Source organism: Lissotriton vulgaris, chromosome 1_1, assembly GCF_964263255.1.
Source record: "Lissotriton vulgaris chromosome 1_1, aLisVul1.2, whole genome shotgun sequence".
Classification (NCBI taxonomy): domain Eukaryota; kingdom Metazoa; phylum Chordata; class Amphibia; order Caudata; family Salamandridae; genus Lissotriton; species Lissotriton vulgaris.
The window spans coordinates 669198904-669220595 of record NC_141685.1 but is presented as its reverse complement, the minus strand read 5'-3'; the positions used below and the strand labels follow the sequence as shown (position 1 = coordinate 669220595).

General features: G+C 45.0%; 1 protein-coding gene across 4 annotated transcripts in view; it reads left to right on the top strand.

The window, feature by feature from the left end:
• Nucleotides 1-21692, top strand: part of LOC147747627 (putative oxidoreductase ZK1290.5) — a 775562-nt gene that overhangs the window by 534132 nt on the left and 219738 nt on the right. For all 4 annotated transcript variants that reach the window (XM_086954359.1, XM_086954367.1, XM_086954345.1 and 1 more), the window contains exon 6: nt 3933-3992. In XM_086954359.1, coding sequence (XP_086810485.1) covers nt 3933-3992 — 60 coding nt within the window. The remainder of the gene's footprint in view (nt 1-3932; nt 3993-21692) is intronic.

The following is a 21692-nucleotide window of genomic DNA, read 5'->3' as shown; positions in this document are numbered from 1 at the left end:
GCCGACACACCAGCTGATGCACTGAGAGACGCTGTCTTTTCCCTTGCCGAGAAATCCAGCTCCAGTGTTTCCAAGCTCCCCTCGTGGGGTGTTGGGAAATCGAGTCCAGAGACAAAAAGATACCAGACCTCCTTCATTATAAACCAAGATATGGAGCTGATTACACCCTAAGAGAAATCTTGGATATATTCTTGGCAAAAGAATACTTAACTTATGCTACACCACACTTACTCCTTACTAGACTTAGGTTAGGTACATCAGGGTAGGCGTATTTTAGAAGCACCAGTTGAGTACTTTGAGTCGGTATTTATTTATGTATGTATTTTATGGCTTAAAAATCATACCATGATTTTACAGTATTATTTTATAATACTCTTCTTGCTGTATGTATTATACTTTACAGCCAGTATTACGATTGTAGCAGTTAATTTCTTCTGCATGAGAAAGAAGACTGTTCAATAAATACTTATATTGAAAACTCCCGTCTCTCTATTTCTCTACACCTCTGGTAAAACGAAGCATGCACGAGTGAAATATCTATCTATTGTTTCCATCACTCTGATGAAACGTTTTCTCTTGGTGAAACAAAGTTGTCAAGTTTATGCGGTTGTCAGAAATTAATCCCTTTAGTTTATTCAAGAAAGTTTCTAGTGACATCTGAGCTAGCTGGCACTCACAATTAAGTCTAATATATTCGATAGAGACCTAGTCGACCTAAGTCCTACGTTACATCTATAGGATATATTATTCCAATGCGCAGAGCCTATTGGGAATATAGGAACTACACTACAGTACGCATGATCGCTATTTGGAACATTTTAAAGAAAAGTCAGCCTGCTGAGATGGAGCAAAGCTCTTTATTGAAACTGGGATGAATGGTAAACTTTGCTTCGAGACAAAGGCTAAGTTTTTACCAGACTCCGTGTTCCAAGTGAAGCGCAGACGACAAAACTCTGAAAACTCTTCTGGGGGAGTGGAGTTTATCGCCCACTGCTACCTAAAACACAGTCAGAGGTGAGAGCCTTACAGGGCCTCACAGGAAACTATAGGATGTTTGTTAACGGATATGGCACCATTGTTGTTGTTTAACAAAACTGATTTCAAAGAAGCGGCCCAGACCGGTGATCTGGACAGAGGCCTGCAAGAAAGCCTTTGATACCCTCAAGGAGGCCATATGTACAGCACGAAAGATGCGAGGGCCTGCAACGAGGGTGTGTGCAGTGGCGGTTCTGAATGTGGTGCGGGCTGCGGTGATAATGCAAGTTTTTGCGACATGCCCATTCCACACAGCAGCAGAGACCTATCAGTTCTGCTTGGGGTTGAGCTGCGGAGCAGAGGCAATGCGTCATTCTGCTGGTACCACAGAGCCTGGCAATGATCCTTAAGCCCACCTCCAAGGTTCCACTTGGCAGGTTTGACTCACAGAATTGCAGAGTCGAGTGCAGATGCAGGGTTGTTGAAAGCCTAGTATGTCTCTGAGGAGTTCAGCCAACTAGCCTTTGAAGTCATTCTGGGTTCTGGGTACAATCGATGCAGGTCCAGTTCTCTCCCAGGCAAGAGGGACGCAGGCAGCAAGTCAGCACAGCAGGGCAGCAGTTCCTTCAGACTTTAAGAGAAAGTAAACCAGGCATTAGTTCCTTATACTCCTTTCTAGCTCGATTGGATATGTTGTGAAGATATGCACTTTGCACCCCTAGTGCACTTTGATGTTGTAGATGGGCCCACAGATGATTGTGTGGCTGCTTCTGTAATATGAATCGCACAGAGATCAATCGCAATGATAAGGGGGTTGTCGTAAGGGTTGCGGTTATCGTGAGAAAAAACTACGCAACCAGATAATAAGTTTCTTCCCAGTTTATTTGAAGAGTAAGTAAAGCCCTCATGGAACATGAGCAGGAACAGTTCCTTTGTATCCTCAACTATCACTGTCTAAACAAACATTGTAATTCTATAGCACACGTGTACAGCATGCTATTAAGCACTTTTGGCAAAACCAAACCAAACGAAATTAAAAGTAACACTAATAATTATACCTAATATTTAAACACAATATGACATTTACACACTGGTGCAACAGGGCTTTCTCCTTATCTGCATGGGGATTGCGGCCCGTGCAAATGAGCTGTTCAACAATTATAGTTGCCAGAGCGCTCAAATTTCTCCACCTCATTCCATCTTCTAAATTCTTTTTTTTTAAAGGTTTATAGGCATGCTGTGGAAGTTTACCCCTTGATCCTGGGTATGGAATTCAATAATTTGACACCGCTTTCCCTTTTTTTGGGGTATTGTCAAACAACAATAAACAGTATGGGTGATTTATGATTTGTCAAATTATTCCAAAGAAGGATTGATCTAATTGTTCAAAAGGAAGAATTTACACATGAGAGGAAGTCATTGGGCTCAAACCCGGAGGGATTGCTACAGGAGGCTACGATCCCAAAAAACAGGGGAAAGTGAGGATAGTCCCAAGCACATGAGGAACTACTTTGCCTCCACACCATATTACAGACGAAGAGCAGCACAGGGGTCAGATGGTCCTCGTAGGCATCCCTCTTTTCCGAAGGAGGCCGTTTTACCTCCAATCAACGATAGAGGTGTGATTTCAATGAATTCCAGTGCTTAATTTGAGCTGGTTCTTTTCGGTACTCAGCACTGGCACTTAATTGTCAACACCGGTACTTGTGACAGTCTACCACAAGGTGGCGATGTCTGGCTAATTTAGAGATGGCCACAAAAGTTAATTCTTAATGCAATATACATTAAAATGACTATTACCTGCCACCGAAGCCATTCTTTTCGCTTGTGAGCCTGAAATAGTCAGAATCGTCACATTTGTAGTTGTGTGATGGTTAATAGTTTTTTTTTTACTATCATTGGCAGCAATGCAGGGTAATGGTGTGGTGCAAGCTACATTTGCCTCCTGACGAGAACCCTAGTGCCCCCCCCCCCCACAAATTAAGCACTGACCATAACCCTGCCTTTCATTAATGCTCTCTCCTCAATGCAGGTGCGAACTGTCAGAGTTCACGTCTGTGCTGAGGACAGCACAATGTGTGGAGTAATTGAGCAGACTACCCCTGTGTGTGCCAGGCATACAGGGAAAGTGCACCAGCTTTGTAATTCGGGCACAGATTGTAATATGGAGTTGCACGAGGAGAATCATAAACAAAGCTGGATGTGAACGATGGACCATTGGCGACAAGGCTGATCCTTCTTTTGTCCTTTTTCTATATTTTTATTTTTAGCCACTCTACTCACTTTTCATCCTTTCCTTTCCCCCTATTCAGTAAAATAAGTACAGCCCAGAATTTTAATTGTAAGTGGCACTTTGCTAAGTTGGGTGGAAATGCCTGTCAGAAAGAGTTTCACAATTTCTCAGGGAAACTAAGGAAGCTTTCCAAATGAGTGACGCATATAAACAATCTCTACTCACTTAGCAGGCACTCAATAGGAGTGTGCGGGACTTTTCTAGACGTCATGCGTTGTGCTTCTGTTCTCACCATAAACAGGAAAACAGAAAGAACAGGACCTTCAATTGGCAGTGTTGACCTTCATTGTAATACTGTATACAAAGCACGCCAAGAAATGACGTAAAGAGTAGGCGGTTCAGAGAGGAGTTCTAGAATTATCAACCAGCATCACTGTTAGCATTTGAATTGTTAGGGTTATAACCTGGCGAATGGGAGCTCCCATTTTCTGACTTACAGCAAGGTACTTGAATAAAGTATCAGCAGTTTTTCAATAACTTGTGGCAAGATATTCCTTCTTTAAATAAAGAAAATATGAATGATAAAAATGTCTCACACTTTGGAAATACATTTCATTTTTGTGACAGAGGGAGTGCTTCATAGATACTTTGTAACTAATGGTCATTAGATTTAATTTCAAACATGTAAATTAACAGACACATTTGTTTTTCTTTATTTTTACAGAATGAGGTTGTTACTATTCCAAAATCCACAAAACCCAAACGGATAGAGCAAAATTGTGAGGTGAGATTGAATTTTCACATTCCTTTACAAAGTATAGCATGTCTAAGTGTGCCTTGACATATTTCAGCATAAACAATGTAAAGCTTTGATTCACGTTTTTATCTTATCCTTTCAGCTTCTCCAATACAAGGATTCTTTGAACCAGATGCCAAATTATATTTTACTCAAAAAGTGTTGGGAAGGTTCCCCTGGTATTTTTCACAGGGAGGGGAGTGGACAGTACATAAAGTTGAACCCTGTGCTTTTGTGTGGGAAAGGATTCCAAAATGACTAATGAGACAAAGTGTGCAAGGGAGACAGACCACATAAATACATGGATTTGTGTGCGCAGAATCTAACTCAGAAAATGATCATCAGTTGACATACAGGACAGGGAAACTCATGAATAAAAAAATGTAAGAAATAGAAAATGTATTAAAAAAATATAACAAAATGTATTAGGTACCTCCCTTTAGGGTTACAATCTAAAATATATTAAAAAGTATCATAATACTCTAATGTATATAGACATTTAAAAAAATCAATCAAGTTATAATACAAAGTAGTCAAAAACAGTCGTAGTCAAAAACAGTCGACGCGGCGTTTCGGTGATGTGTAATGGTTTCACCTTCTTCAGGACAAATTGACTTTACGCAATTGTTTCAAATCTAAAAATTAAACAAACATTGTTTTAGGTGCCTATTTAGTGCATATCGTCATAACTCTACTACATTCTTTTGGTCCTCTAATTCTTTCTGCACATTTAAATGAAAACCTCTTTTTTCCTTGCACCGATTAGAAACAAGGCAATTCATCCTGTGATAGTCGTATTAAGATGTTGCCTATCATTGCCTTTTCAGTTGAATCACAGTTATTTATTTATTTAACCTTCAAACACAATACTACCTTGATGAAGTCTTTAGACACCTTAAGTCTCAATCCTCAAGATTCATGCAGGTCTCAATGTTGCTTTAGATAATGGTCTGTTGTTTCTAAGAAAATAAAATAAACTTAGTGTATCTGTTTAGTGGGTCCTTATGGGATTTGTACTACTAGACAATTCTGGTTATTACCTTAATTTGACTCTGGGTCATTCACATTGGACACGAGGAGCCACCTCAATGCTGTTTATTTGGCTGCTTATTTCATAGACAGGCAATAGAAAATTAATGCCCCTTTCGTGTAAAATTGCTGTGAGGAAGAGAACATTAATAAATCTGTTACTCTTCTGGCCCTGTTCATTAATCCAAGCCATATAGATCTACAGCACTATTGCTTTTACTCACCGGGTTAGCAGTCGTCTTGATGAATTCAAATGTTGCTTCTCGCTTCCTGTGAACCATGGAGGGCTGACCTCTCCGTATTTGTGAGCCTACGAATGTAATTTATTATATTAGGACTCTATGTTTTGAGAACATTGTGGAATTATATACAGGCTCACTAGTATTCCTCCTGCTTAACATTATTTTTGGGGTTGGGTTACATTAAAAAAGGTTGAAAACAGATATCCCTAAGTTAAAGGAAAACCTTTCTTGTTGTCTTGTTATCTTCTGTCTATTCGTCACAGAATGCCAATTGTTCATGGGCAAGGCTGTATTATTTTTATATAATATTGGGCTGCAATAGTGGGTATCAACTGCACGATAAACGGCAGTTCCCTATCTAACCTCTGCTATTTTTTGGGATTGCATGTAAAGATTCTGAGACACCCCGACATGCATTGCAGAGTACTGTTACCATATTATCTGACTGTCTAGCGGTTGGCAACTTCTCAATCTAGCTTCCCGCTGCTTCCCCTACATCTCATCTGCGTCGCTTTAAGGATTTTCGGAAAGGGCTAAGTTATTCAAAATACACCCTCCCGCCACGTACCTTTTGTCAAGAATCAGGCCTCACTGCTGCCCGCGTTGTCCCGGTTTCAAGTCATATAACTGTGACCTGCGGGTAAGCGTTACTTGTACTTGTGCTGGCTCTAGTGATCCGGAAGAGTTTCGACAATTTAATTCACATTTTTTGACAAATATTGACTTATGCCATTGGGAAAAACTATTTCTCTCGTGTGGCATGTCACATTCCGACATGGTTTGTTAAACTAATATTATAGTATACTTCACGCATTCATGAGATAACGTGACCCGGAAGTTAAACCTACCATGATTCCGAATTTTCTTTCAGGTCTCTATGTAGTATATTATTACTTATTGGTGTCATTTATGCCTATTTTTTAATCTTGCCATTTACTATATCCTTTACTTATTTATCGCTATATAGCCATCCCTTATTTGTTAAACCATTGTCGGCGCCATTTTGGATTGGGAGATTCTGCCAGTTTGGTCCGGTTTCTAAGCTGTTTGTCTTGTTAGGGGTATCGAATCTCCTATTCGCCACCGATATTCAATGGCGTAATTGGATGCTAAACTGCATATTTTATAGTTAGCTGTGTCTAAATGAAGCCCTACAAAAAGGGGGCTGAAAGATCTTAATTTCTCATTTATAAGAATACACTGGGATACTAATGCTGTCTGGTCCCTTCAGATCGTAGTTTGCGGATACTACCTTCTTGATATTATCAGGATGTATGTAATGCCAGGTTATAATTCCATCTTAATAGACAAACTAACATTTTTTTGATCATTCTATGATACATACATTTTTAGTCTCAGTACATTTAAATACATAGTTGCACATTGGTCATTCTTTGATGCAAACATTTTTAGTATCCACAGTTTCAGTACATTTATATACATGATTGCACATATTCAGCAGTCATTACTCTATTTGTTAAAAAAGGTATATATGTATACATACAAGCTCGCTATTGATGATTATATGTAGATAACAATACAAATACATCAACATTGGTGTTTCTATACATGTATTTCCCTATCTCCTTGGCTGTACCTGAATAGACTCTAAGGAGAATTATGAGGGACAAATGAGTGAATCATGTACGAATACGGGAGACAAAACGATCTGATTACAGGATCAATCACTCCCACTCTTCTTTATTGTTGAGGCCCGTTCTGAAAGTGTTAAAAAGGGACATGTAAAATTGTTCTCTTTTCTTCCTTTTGACTAGCATATTACCACCTCTCATACTATGCTGCATCACCTCGATGCCATGCCATTTAAGATCCTCAATTTTGTGATTATATTTCATCCAATGTTCTACTAGCGGGGCCGTTCTTTTCTTAGTTCTAATGGCCGATTTATGCTCTGTAATTCTTGTTTTTATTTCTCTCGATGTTCCACCGATGTATGCTTTATATTTTACCACACTCATCCGATTGCAACAGGACCATGCCTGAGGCCTGTAAATTCAATCTGGCATCCCCTTATTGCAGCACCCTAAGGTGACTTCTTAAGGTCACTGTCTAGTGTTGTATTGTAGCATTTGTTTTGCTTACTGCCCCTATGTGGAGCGAGGAGGTGCTTATCCACACGAAGTACACACTACACAGTTTAGTGTGAGGTTGTAAAGGTGTTGCCTTTGCTCTGATCCTGTATGGAACGTGTTTCCATATCATGCATATTGACCACCAAGGTGCGGTTATTATATTATGGAATGTAGCACTTGGTGGTGTGATGGATGAGGAAGTGTGAGGAATAGATGTGCATTTTTATAGTTTGGCTGTGCCGTCAGCTCTTATTAGTTCGGCAGATCCTTTTATTTTGTTGGTAATTTTAGGTGTCATCAGGGACAGCACATGCACGGCCGTTTGCCAGTTGCTTTGTTAACCAAAAAAAAAAGAAAGACAACTTAAAGTAGGCTAGAGCTCACCCATTACTTACCATTGGTTGGCTTAATCTTCTCTCTCATGACATACAAATGATTGGCTTCATTGTCACCCTCATTTCTTTAGCTCTCATTGGTCAGAGCCTGCTGGCTTCACTTTCTTCTCTTCATGTTCTTGTCCCTTTGATGGAACATGTACCAAGTAGTGGCTGATTTCTTTATCGGTGTCCTTCTGCAGGACACAAATGCATTGAGGTCCTTTTTTTGTTTGTTACAATCGCTGCAAATATTTCCACCTCCTAGCGCTTGGCTCTGTCGTGTGCAACTTGTTTTTCTTATAAAGAAGTCTTTTTGGGTCATCAACAGAAGTTCCTAATAAATTCAGCCAACGCGTTTCGTCCCACGTAGGCTGAAAAGAAAAATAAAACACTGTTCATAATTCCCATACCACATAATTAAAATCATCTTGATTGATGACACAATTTCCTAAGCATTAAATTCTTCACATTATCATCAACATTCCCAATATATCATTGTCATTAGCATCAACAATGTCCCTCTATTAGGAAGCCTGCGTAAATAACAACCTCAACAAAAGTCGATCATATAAAGCAAATTGCAAACAGTTCTTGGAAACAACTAAACACTGGGAGAAGAACATATTCATCCCATAGGTAGTAAAACTGGACCCTCCAAAACATAATCTCATGGTTATTGAACATATATATATATATATATATATATATATATATATATATATATATATATATGATATATATATATATGATATATATATATATGATATATATATATGATATATTAAGGATGTTGATGATAATGTGAAGAATGTAATGCTTAGGAAATTGTGTTATCAAGATGATTTCAATTATGTGGTATGAAAAATATGGACAGTGTTTTGTTTTTCTTTTCAGCCCTGATGACGTCGTATGTTGGACAAAGCACGTTGGCTGAATTTATTAGGAACTTCTGTTGATGAACTGCTACAAGCTTGTCAATTAATATTGATGAACTGTCATAATCGTTGTAGAAACACTATCCTCCTAAAGTGACATGCAATAAATTGTGGATCTGTGGATTTAAGGAAATCTGTCTTTTTGATTGACTCAGTTGTGAACAAATTTGCATTCACAAATACTGATTACTGAAAACGGCACTCCCTTCATTGTAGTATTTTTTATTGGAGGTGGTCCTGCAGCGGTGGGCTACAGAAGGTTGAGCGTGATTGATTGGAATAATAACATTGAATTGATATAGCAATAATCCTGTCCTGTGCACACCAGTTGGAAGCCCTCACCGCTAGGGATTAATATTGAAGTCTTTTTGAGTCACAGGGCCTATTGACTCCTCCTATTAGTGGTATTGCGCATGAGCATCGGCTCTATTGTTAGATTGTGCTTTCTCCACCGCCGGGTCGAGATGTGTCGATATGGGTGTTCTCGATGGGCCTTCGGATCCATTTCCTTATTGGATGTTCCAAACATTACTGCTTTCCTGATGGTCTCCACCGTTGCGCACCTTTTTACTGCATGTCTGTCACCAATCTTGTGACTCCTACCATACAGGTTTACAATGTCCCTGTGATGGAATGTATTGTATTCCGTTTCTGTCCTACTTGCAACACCAAGTGCCCGAGATCTGACCTCCAGGAAGTCTGCAATCTTTGCTTGTTTACCCAACATCACGAAGACTTCTGTTCAGCATTCCTCATGTTCCATAACAAAAAGGCTCTTCAGAACCGACGCACTCTTTGCCTCACCTCGGCAGCCATAGTGCAGAGACGGGTGGAGGAAGAGACCCCAGACATCTTCGGTGACCAAGAGGGGCCAGATGTTGAAGAGGTGGCTGCACCAGGTGTCGAAATAGAGTGTTGACTCCTATGCGTACCGAGTTTACTGGCCTAGTGTCCAGAGAAAATCACAGTGAGTACTTAAACTACCATATTCATGATGTAGAGGCACAAACCTCAAGCTCCTGTTCTGCCTATCAGGCCTCTAGTGTGCCACTGCCTTCTGGCCATGGTCGACACTGACAGTGCGAATCACACTTGACACCTGTTCCACACTTTAGGTTGAAGTCCTCCTCGAAGCGTCGAGCCTCGTTTGCCATTTCAATCAATCAGTCAATCCGGTTTTATAGCACGTTACTAACCCGTAAGGGTTTCAAGAATCTAGGGGGGGAACGGCTCCGGGTCAGTCGAAGAGCCAGGTCTTGAGTTCCTTCCTGAACGTGTGCATGGTCGGGGAGTGTCTGATGTTCACAGGGAGCTTGTTCCAGGTCTTGGCTGTGATGTAGGAGAAAGCTCTCCTGCCACTTCTGTTTCTTTGGATGCGGGGGACCTCTGCCAGGGCGAGGTCGGCGGGGTGGAGGTTCCTCTTGGGTACGTGGAAGGATACTCTCTCGTTGAGGTATTTGGGTGCGATGTTGTTGAGGGATTTGTAGGCATGGGTGAGGAGTTTGAAGGTGACCCTCTTCTTGATGGGGAGCCAGTGGAGGGCTCGTAGGTGTTGGGTCATGTGTTTGTGATGCGGTGTCCCGAGGACAAGTCTGACTGCGGCGTTCTAGTTGGTTTGGAGTTTGTGCAGAAGCGTTCTGTTGATTCCAGCATAGAGGGCGTTGCCGTAGTTCTGTCTGCTGATTATGAGTGTGTGGGCAACATTCTTTCTGCAGTCAGGGGGGATCCATTTGAAGGTCTTATGGAGGATCAGAAGGCAGTTGAAACTAGTGGAAGCAAGGTCGTTGATCTGGCGGTTCATGGAGAGGGAGGAGTCCAGGATGATGCTGAGGTTCCGAGCGTGGTCATTGGAGGTGGGAGGGTTCCCGAGGACGGAGGGCCACCATGTGTTGTCCCATGCGAAGGTGAAGGGTCAAAGGATGAGGACCTCGGTCTTCTCTGAGTTGAGCTTTAAACAGCTGTTATTCATCCATGCTGCCATGTTCTTCATTCCTTCCTGGAAGCAGAGTCTGGTGTCTTTAGGATTCTTTGTGAGTGAGCGGATGAGCTGGGTGTCGTCGGCGTAGGCTACAATGCTGAGCCCATGCTGTCTGATGATGGCGGCGAGGGCGTCCATGTAGATGTTGAAGAGCGTAGGGCTGACTGATGATACCTGGGGTACTCAGCAGTTGATTTCTGTGGGTTTGGAGAGGAAGGAAGGAAGGGAGTCGAGTCCTCTGGGTTGTTCTGCAGAGGAAGGATTGGATCCAGTCGAGAGTGGCTCCTTGTATCTCCGCATTGTGACCTCAGGCTGCGAGCGTGCGATGTGAAACAGTGTCGAAGGCTACAGAGAGATCTAGAAGGACGAGGGCCAAAGTGTGTCCCTGATCGAGTAGTATGCGGATGTCGTCATTGGCGGTGAGGATGGCGGTCTCAGTGCTGTGGTTGCTGCGGAATCCAGACTGGGAGGCATCTAGGATGGAGTTCTATTCGATGAAGGCGGTCAGCTGGGTGTTTACAAGTCTCTTGGTGACTTTGGCCGCAGAGGGGAGGAGAGAGATGGGCCGGCAGTTTTTCAGGTCCATAGGGTCGACCGTTGGTTTCTTGAAGATGATTGAACAGTTCCTTGGCATTTGTCGCGTTGGTCTGGACTTGGTCTCACTGAAGGTCCGTTTGGTGTCTCTTATGTGCTGGTGCTATTTCTTCAGGGAGCTCCTATGGTTGCTCCGTGCTTCTGAGAATTTCTGGTTTCACCAGGTCTTCTCTAGGCATCCGCAGGTGCGCCTGGCTTCTTGAAGTTCTGTGGTGAACCAGGCGGCCTTCATAGGGCATTGTTTGGCGGGGTGGCGGAGGGGTGCAAGGTTGTCGGTGCAGTAGGAGATCCAGCAATGAAATTCCATGGCTGAGGAGTTGGTGTCGGTAGAGGTGCTGGGGGGTCTTAAAGGATTAAAGGAGGGCGGTGTTGAGGTGTTCCTCTGTGACCTTGCTCCAGTTCCGTCGTGGCAGGCTTGGGGCGGGCTTGGGTGCGGTGGTGGTCCGTCCAGAGGGGCTGGGTGGTGTGGCTGAAATGGATGTTTGTTCCTCCCGATCGAGTCAAGGGTGTGTCCAACTCTGCGCGTGGGAGTGTTGACCAGCTGCTTCAGTCCAAGGTTGGCAAGGGTGCGAGGAGGGTGTTGGAGTCGGGGTTGTTGCAGTTCTTGAGGTGGAAGTTCAGGTCCCCTAGTAGAATGTGGTCCGTGGAGGTGATGGCGTGGGGGGCGGCGAGCTCGGCGATGTTATTAGTGGGCTGGGTGCAAGGTCCTGGCGGTCTGTAGATGAGGGTGCCGCGTAGAGTCGTACTGTGGCTGGTCTGGATCTGGAAGTGGAGGAGTTCTGTGTTGGAGTGGGATTCACACCTGCTGGATGTGGAGAGTCTGAGAGGGATCTTGTGTGTGAGGGCGAGACCTCCTCCTGGAGGGTGCAGCCGGTCCTTTCTCTGAATCCGTAGCCGTCGGGAATGGCAGTGGCGATGTCGGGGCCAGAGGTGGCGTTGGTCCAGGTTTCTGTGAAGAAGGCGACGTCGGGGGAGAGGTTGTCGATCAGTTCCCAGATTTCTATGGCGTGTTGGTTCAGGGATCGCACGTTGAGAATGATGCATGTCAGGGTTTCAGCGGTGCGTGCATGAGGCAGGCCTTTGGCGGCAGTAGGAGCTTTGTCGATGGTGAAGGATCTGCGGCAAATGTCCGTGGATGGTGTTCGGCGAGGATCTAGCGCAGTCGGTGTGTCTCCAGGGATTGAGTGCTTGTAGGGTGGCTGAGTCGTAGCGGTGAGGCCTCGGAGAACCAGGGTTCCTGGCGCTGGTCGCAGTCGGGTCACGGACCGGCGCTGACCGGCACGGGAGCGTGGCTGTGTCGGGGGTGGGGCCGCAGGGGTGCACCGGTGGGAAAAGAGTACACAGTAGAAAACAATTTAAACAACACACAATGGACCAGGCAGAATAAGATTAAATGACAAAAAGAGGGGTTCACTATACAAAAACGTACTGGCAGGCAAAACGGAAGAACACCTGAGGCACACTGCAGGCGCAAACTCTGCTGTGGAGGGGCTCAGAGCCGGAGCGGCGTGACTGCTAGCCGGAGCTGCTGGGGAATGATGGCCTGGACCAGAGGTCAAGGCATCAAGCTCGCTCCCCCGCAGCGGTCCGCATTAAGTAGGGGAGGGTGGTGGGACCAGCGGTAGGGTGGCGGGATCTTGGCTGTGTCAGGGGGCGAGGCCACAGGGGCGCAGCGGCGGGAAAAGAGTACGTAGTACACAGTAGAAAACAATTTAAGCAACACACAATGAACCAGGCAAAATAAGAATAAATGAAAAAAGAGGGGTTTACTATACAAAAACAGAACGGCAGGCAAATCGAAAGAGTACCTGGGGCGTGCTGCAGGCGCAAACTCTGCTGTGGAGGGGCTCCGAGCCAGAGCGATGCGACTGCTAGCCAGAGCTGCAACCGAAGATGCATCCAGGACTACCCTCAGACTCGAAATGCATGGAGACAAACATTTCAGAGCCGATACAACCTGCACCTAGGGATTCAGAGCTGAGTAGTTGTTCGCTGCCAAGACCCTGAAGCATGTAGAGCTGAGATCAAGCTCAATTCGTTTTGAATGGCAACTCTCTTCAGTTCCAACACAGCTGCCTTCAACTACTGCTTCCTCTGCCACTTCTGATCACTACATACAGCCAATCCTTGAACGCCTGCAGGAACACCTTGATTCTCCATTCATATTCAGCCAGGCACTGAACCACCACAGTGCCAAAGGCCTTTGCTCTCATGAGAGGAATTGAGGAGGCCTTCAACCTCTAGTGGTTCTTGCTCCTAAAAAGCCCAAAAGGCATGACAGAGCTACCTCTCCACTACCTCCTGCTCATCCGCCTCCTTCTTCACCTTCCCCTGTTTCTCCTGTGTTGCCTTTGGAGTCTCAACAACACTTACCTTGGGGTTCCTCACACTTGGGGATCGTGGACAGTCTTAGACTCTCTTGTTACCCAATGACCCACAGAGCCCAGACCCCTGGGATTGCCATAATATAGAACCCCCCCCCCCACAGATACATACCTATACCCAGGCCTGTACCCTGCTAAACCCTCTCCTCCATACAATGTTACTTCATACCATGAGGATTCTTAGATCTGGGGGTCTCTAGTTGGCAGAGGTAGGTACCACTGTCCAAATAGGGACCCTTGCTTCTAGTCAGGGTAAGGAGGATATACTCTTTAGATAACCCCTGCTCACCCCCTTGGTAGATTGGCACGAGCAGTCAGGCTTATCAAAGGCAATGTGAAAAGTATTTATACCAACACTCACAGTAACACAGTGAAAACACCACACACTGACTCCACAACAGTTTAGAAAAATGAAGGTATTTAATCTAAACTAAACAAGACCAAAATGACAAAAATCCAACATACACAGTTCAAGAATATGGTTTCAAAAGAGTTCTTAAAGTTGCCTTAAAATAATCCACAGTTGCGTCACGTTTTAGCCAACAGTACCTTTAGATACGACGAAAGCTTCAAGTGAAAAGCTGTAGCGGTGAAAAACAAGTGATGCGTCACTCCTGAGACCCTGGGGAGGCGATGCGTCAACCCCGCTCGATGTAGCGGGCGTGTTGCAGTGACTCCGGTTTGCAAGGGGAGGGATGCGATACCTTGCGTGGATTCCGGTGCACAGGTTTTGGTTGAAGCGTCTCACAAAAGGTACGATGCGACGATTTTCAGGGAGGCGACGATCTTTGGTGTGGCGAAGATGCGCGGCTCAGCGTCGATCTTCTCCCCTCGCAGCCCCCCGATGCGATGTCTCTGCGACGACTCTCGCAGCGACGTGATGCGGTCCGCAAGCAAGCGGTGTGACGATCTCACCCAGTGACGACAGGCTCTGCAACGATACTCGCAGCGATGGTAATCTTCCCGCGTCGGCCTGGTGCGTCCCGCAAACGAAGGATGCAACGACTCTGGCAGCGGCAACAGGGGCTGCGACGATCTTGGCCTTCGTAGCGGCGGGAATTTCCTTGCACTGACGGGGATGCTCTCCGCATGCGAGCGATGCGATAAAACTTGCAGAAAGACTTTAAAATCTTGGTTTCCAGCTTCCCAACACAGGTACAACTTCCAGATGCACCACAGCTGGCCCAAGCCCTCTAGAAAGGACAGAACTCTCTCAGCAGAGTTCAGGGAAGCTGGGGGTGAAGTCCTTTTGTTCCTGGGACTTCTTAACAGGGAGTCAGCTCTTGTCAGGCCCTTGGAGATTCCTTTAAGCAAGGGGACACACCACAAAGCAAAGTCATTGCCCTCTCCTTGGCTGCAAAGCAACTGCAGGTCAGTCCAGCAAAGCAACAGCAGGACAGGCTTCCTTCTTCAGTCTTCCAGCTTTCTCCTTGGCAGAGGTTCCTTCTTGATTCCAGGATGATCTAATTTTCTGTAGTCAAGGGTCCTGTACTTCTACCCCTAAAAGTCTTTCTTCCTTTTGTGCAGGAGGGCTCGGAGCCCATTCTGAACCAGATCTGGGTGTTCACTGAGCACTTTGTTTTCCTGGCTTCTCCTTTCCTTTCAGAGAGAGGGGCAGGGCTGTCAGCTGCCCAGCAAGAGGTGAAGCCAGCATTGTGGGAGGCAGGCGCAGCCCTATTCAGGCCCAGGTGCCATCCCCTCCCACCACTCAAGATGCAGATGCAGTCATTCAGCCTAGAGCTGACCCAGTCAGCCTCCTGGGGCTCACCAGCCCCTGTCCCTCTCAAACCAGACAGTCAATTCACAAACAGGCCAAGTCACATAGAAAGGTCAGACAAGAGAACAGCAACTTTCTAAAAGTGCTGTTCTCAAACACAGGATTCAAAAACCACCTTTCCTAAAAGATGTGATATTAAATTCTGAGTTCAGGGATACCTATGGGAAGATATGCTGGTAGCCACTGTAGCCAGCATTCCCCGTGATAGCCTATGGGCAAGGTAGCCTTATAATAGTGAAAAACGAAAATGGCTGTCATGCACTACCAAAGCATGTCACCTGCACTAGTACATGTTCGACCTTTCACATACACTGCACTCTGCCCAAGGGGGCACTTTGGCCCTTCCATAGGGGTGAGTAATGTGCACAGAAAGGGAAGGGTTAGGCCTGGTCAGTGGGGACACTGACCAGTAGGACATGGCAGTTCACAGACTGCACACAGGCACTGCGATGGCAGGCCTGAGACAACATTTTAGGGTTACTCATGTGGGTGGCACAATCAGTGCTGCAGGCCCACTGGTAGCATTTAAATCACCAGCCCTGGCACACCTAGTGCACTTTACTAGGTAATACAAATATGCCAATCATGGATAACCAATTACAGTAACAATTTACACAGCAAGCACTTGCACTTTGACACTGATCAGCAGTGGCAAAGTGCCCAAAGCATCTAAACCAGCAAAGACGAATTAGAGCACAGCGCCCAAAAATACAGGAGGCAGAGGCAAAAAGACAGGGGAAAGTACACCAAAAATGCCAGGTCTAACAAGGATCTACACGGAACTGCCACTTTCCACATTGTAGAGTCCATGTGGAACAAGAGTAGGATGATTTCCTTGTGAAAATCCTTTCCTCTAGCCAGTGGTCCCACCAATACCTCCACATGCTCAAGGGGGTTCTCAAATGTGGCATAGAGATATTCAAAGAGCTGGCTAATGCAAAAGTTATCACACCTAGAGTAGAGAGGAAGTTTACCTCCTCCCCCAGAGACCCTCCATACATTTATGGACAATTGCCCCCTGATTCTCTGGTGGTTCATTCATCCAGGAAATGTGCTAACACTGACACTCAAGGCATTGATGATGTGCCCCCTTCTGACTGGGAGAGCAGGAAGATAGATGCTGGGGTTAGTTAGTGGCAGTGCAGCCGGCGACACATTGGTGACTCCCCAATTCCATTGGCTTACTATCCCGGTACCACCGCGCCTAATGGAATCAGATCGCAAACTTGGTAGAACATCTCCCAGAACAGTACCTGCAAGAAGGGGGGCTAGTAGTTGGTAGCAGAAGGAAAGGTTATTTCCAATACCAATATCTGCTGTGCTCTGGACACCGCAGATACAGCCACTCACTGCATTAACACAAGCATCCTCTTGCGCTGCCATGCATGGCTGCTCATTATGGGGTTTAAGCTGAGGTCCTGCAGCACCTACCTAATATCCCATTTGCCTCTCAGATCAACAAGATGCTTGAATAAATAAAGGAAGATACTGATATGGCCAAGGCCATGGTCACCCACCGAACACTGCCTCCCTGAGGTTCCTTTCAGCACACATAGTTTTGTGGTATATCCAAGACCCCTGCTCCAGAAACCTCTTGCACCTTCACTAGACCAATGCAACAATCCCCCTTGCTGGGTTACTTCAGTGGTGGATGCGGGGGGAACAATGGCAAGAGTAGAGGCAAGGGTCCAGCCCCAAATGGACTGCCCCCCCTCCCCCAAAACAGTGATGCTCTCGATTTTCTCCCGATAACACAACACCTGTCAGGGGAAGATTACAGGGGTTTCTACCTGGCTGGTCAGTAATCACTAGAGACCGTTTGGCTCTAGATGTCATACAGGAGGGATATTGTCTGGAACTCACACAAACACCACCCAAAAAAAAAACCTTTACAACACAAACTATCCAAAGAACATTTGCAACTTCTTCATGAGGAAATCTCAGGCCTCTCATGACATTTTGGCAGAGCTGTTTTACAGGGTGAATCTTTAGGATGTCGTACCATTACTGCAGAAAGGCAACCTCATGACTGCCCTAGATCTGAAGGATGCCTACTTCCACATTCCCATCCACCAAGCACATCAGAGATACCCATGGTTTGTGGTAAGTGTGCTTCACTATCAATTACCAGTGCTCCCCTTGGGGGTTACCACAGCTCCCAGGGTTTACCAAATGCCTTGCCATGGTGACAGTTCATCTCAGGGGGAGCGGCATCTATGTTTCCTTACCTTGATGACCGGCTGATCAAGAGCGCCATGCAGCAACTCTGCCTATCGCACGCCCAAACCGCAATACACACCTTACCCAGTCTGACCTTCACCATCAATCTGGCCAAATCCTATCTCCACCCCTTCAAGTAAAGTCTTTCTTTGGGGCCGTGCTATATGTGCATGTGGGAAAGGGTTAACCAGTCCAGCAAGAATACAAGCCTTCTGAAAGATGCTGCCTCTTTTTCAGCCAGATCGTCAGCTGGCAGTCAGAGCTATGATGTGTTAATCAGGCATGATTGTCTCTTGCATAGCTATAGTCCCTCATGCCAGGCTTCACATGAGCCTAGTGGCACAGTGGTCTCAAGCCGTGGGTCATCTAGAGGGCCTAGTGTTGGTTTGGGGCCGCACACATCACTCTCTGCAGTGGTGGAACGCAAACAACCTGCTATGGGCAGCCCCTCCTAGACCCACTTCTTCAAAAGACCTTCACCACGGACACCTCAATCACCCGTTGGGGAGCCTCTCTCTATCATCTGACTGTTCTGGGTCAGTGGACCCCTGCCTAACAAACTTTTCACATCAGTCACCTGGAGCTGCTGTCCGTTCAGATCACTGTCTGTGCTTTTCACCATCCCATCCAAGGCAAAACAGTCCTGTTATGCACGGATAACATGGCTGCCATGTTCTACTTACCGAAACAAGGGGGCACATATTTAGCACAGCGGTCCAGTGTACCCCAGAGCATCTGGTGGTGGGCTATACATCACAGAGTATATCTACTCATTCAACACATTTCTGGGGGATAAAGCAATATGGCGGGCCTGCTTAGCAAGTCAACGTATGATCTGCTGTGGGTTTGGTATGTACAGGTGAGAGGCGCTCAAACAGTGCGGGTGGAGTATGGTAATGGAAGGTGATCAGATAAGACGGTGCAGGCAGTATAGAGGAAAACCCTATAACCTCTAACTAATATTAAGGCGTGGGGTGCCTGAACATTATAGAACATACAAACAGTTACTGTGCACACGTCAGGTAAATAAATCGGTATACATGTACTGCAGGACAAACGAGAATGAAGCTGTTGGTTTGATGAAAGCTTTATGTAATTCTCTTTGGGAAATATACAGACGCCAGCCGACACGTGTTTCATCAAGCAGGACGAAGCCTGTGAATCATCAGGGCTGTGAGTGGTGTGATGAGTAAATACTGGTAGGGTAGAGTAAACGTATTGTGCTTGGTAGTCAGCGTACTTGGTGTACCGGGAAATGTTGTCTTTAAAGGAACAGTCGGGTACGACTGCGGGCGGTGACCTGAAATGCAGGGTAGCGTTGTCGCTCAGTGAAGGGTGTAGTACTGTAGCGACAAGGCTACCCTGCATTTCAGGTCACCGCCCGCAGTCGTACCCGACTGTTCCTTTAAAGACAACATTTCCCGGTACACCAAGTACGCTGACTACCAAGCACAATACGTTTACTCTACCCTACCAGTATTTACTCATCACGCCACTCACAGCCCTGATGATTCACAGGCTTCGTCCTGCTTTATGAAACACGTGTCGGCTGGCGTCTGTATATTTCCCAAAGAGAATTACATAAAGCTTTCATCAAACCAACAGCTTCATTCTCGTTTGTCCTGCAGTACATGTATACCGGTTTATTTACCTGACGTGTGCACAGTAACTGTTTGTCTGCTTAGCAAGTCACACCAACAAGTTCACGAATGGGAACTCTAACCTCAGACCATACTCCCGTAATTTCAGCACTGGGGGTTCCTGCAGACAGATCTCTTTGCCGCCGCCAAAAATGCCAAATGCCAAAACTTCACCCCGAGACTACCACAACCACAGTCCATGGGCAATGCACTATGAATGAGTTGGTATTGGATATTTTCCTACCCTTTTCCACCGTTCTCACTTCTTCCATATAAGGCAAGGAGGCTCAGACAGACATTCCTCATGCTCATCTTAATGGCACTAACCAGGGCACAGCATCCATGGTATTCCACAATGCTAGAACTCGCTCTAGTTCCACACAAGAAGCTCCCCAACATGCTGGATCTTCTCACACAAAACCATGGTACTCATAGACACCTCAACCCTCAGCAGCTCAACCTTGTGGTAGAATATGGTTACTGAGGTCTTACAGTTTGGTTACCTTAACCTACCAGAATAATATCTAATCATTTCTTTATTGTATATGGTTATTTAAAACCTTTACAACTGTGCAAGAAAAGACAATCCATATAAAAAAAAAATAGACTGATCATTGGTGATAAAAACACATTTGAGATAAATACGTAAAATACCAAGCTAATGTTCAAGGGCCTTCTGGTACTAACTGTATTATAATTACATTTAATGAGTCTGAGAGGGAACAGAACCATTGTCATCAGTCGACATGGGAAAACAGTCCATGTTAAGAATTGACAGTATATAGTATAAAACACAAATATGTGCATAAAATTCCAATAGTTTTCAAAAGCCTTCACAGGATAGCAGCATTATTTATATCTAACAGTTCTGTAAGGGAGCCTGGGCGTGGATGTAGCAGCTAGTTGTTTGTCAGGATGTACTTCTTGGGTGGCCACCTAGGGACCTGAACCTTTTGTATGCAAGATGGATACATTCGTCAGGTGGATGTTTAAGACTGTATTTTCTGGGCTTGGCAGGGCTATAATGCTCTGTCGACAGGTTCAGCTTCACATTTTCTTCCATTTTGTCCCTAGGTTTGATTTACTTAAGTCCACCATCACTGGGCAGATGCACAGTACATGCTTCAAGGATACATCGGACATGCTGCAGCCCGTGCGCTTGGTTTCTTCTGTTAAACGGCTCTAGCGGGCTAAATACCTATGATATCCATATATTTCGGTCTACCTCTTTTGGATTGTATGGAAATTACTGAAAGTATAAATTCTACCTCAACATCCTAATGTCTAATAACTGTGTACTGTGAAGTGCTCTGGTGCCTTCGTGGATCATTCTTTGTTGTCTACTAGTCACATATGCTATCCATATAAAACTATATACCTCTTTTGTACTGAATACCGAATACCAAATGTTTGTATACTACATCAACCATCTAATGTTTAATAATTGTATATTGTAAGGTGCTCTGATACCCTCGTGGGTCACATTTGCGATATGTAAGTTTTTATAAACAAAATAAATAAAGGCTTCAAAAAAATCCACTCACTAAGTTTTAGAGCCATGAATCTTAGTTTTAAGTTCAGAGTGTATGTACAAACAAGATATGAGGATAGGGAGGCCAGCTGGAATGAATTAATAACTGCTCATGCATGCTTGCTTATAGCTAGGGTTGCTCTGGCTGCGTGATAGGAACAAAGATGGATATGTTTTCTTAATACTTAATTTCAAAAACGGGGATTTAGGTCCCACAATTAGTTCGCGGACAGTTGCTGCCCACAATCATTTAAAAACATATGGTGTGACCTAGCTGGCCCACTTGAGCTAATGTCGGCCCACAACTAGGCCTGGGCGTAGTTCGCTTCGTGGAACTCCGGAAGTTACAAAAAAACTCTGCAAAGTTCCGTTAGTGTTTGAGTGCAGTGCGGACTGTAGTTTGTGCTGGTATTTCTGCCGCTCGGGTAGAAATTCTACCCAAGTGCCAGCTCGCGCTCGCAAACTTACTGTTTTTGATTGCGAACTTACCATTCGCGAGCGGGGAAAACACTTTGCTGCACATCGTGAAAAAATCACTCTTTTACTTTGGAAGAGCCTTTCTTCCTTGGTATATTAGGATAGAGTGGCTCTAAGAACCAATTCAAAATTCCTCCTTTATTTAGTTTCTAGCTTCCACTTTAACCAGACAATTGAGCTGCCAATCTTCTTTCCACACCCACAGACTGTAACAGAACATGCTCTGCACACTCTAGATGTCAAAAGCGTGTTAATGATTTATATAGACAGGACACGATCTTTCCATAAGAAAGAACAGCTATTTGTGTTCTACACCAAGCCACATAAAGGACATGCTCTTTCCAAGACAAGTATTGCACATTGTCTGGTCAAGTGCATACAGACTTGTTATGCCAAAGCTAAAAGAACCCT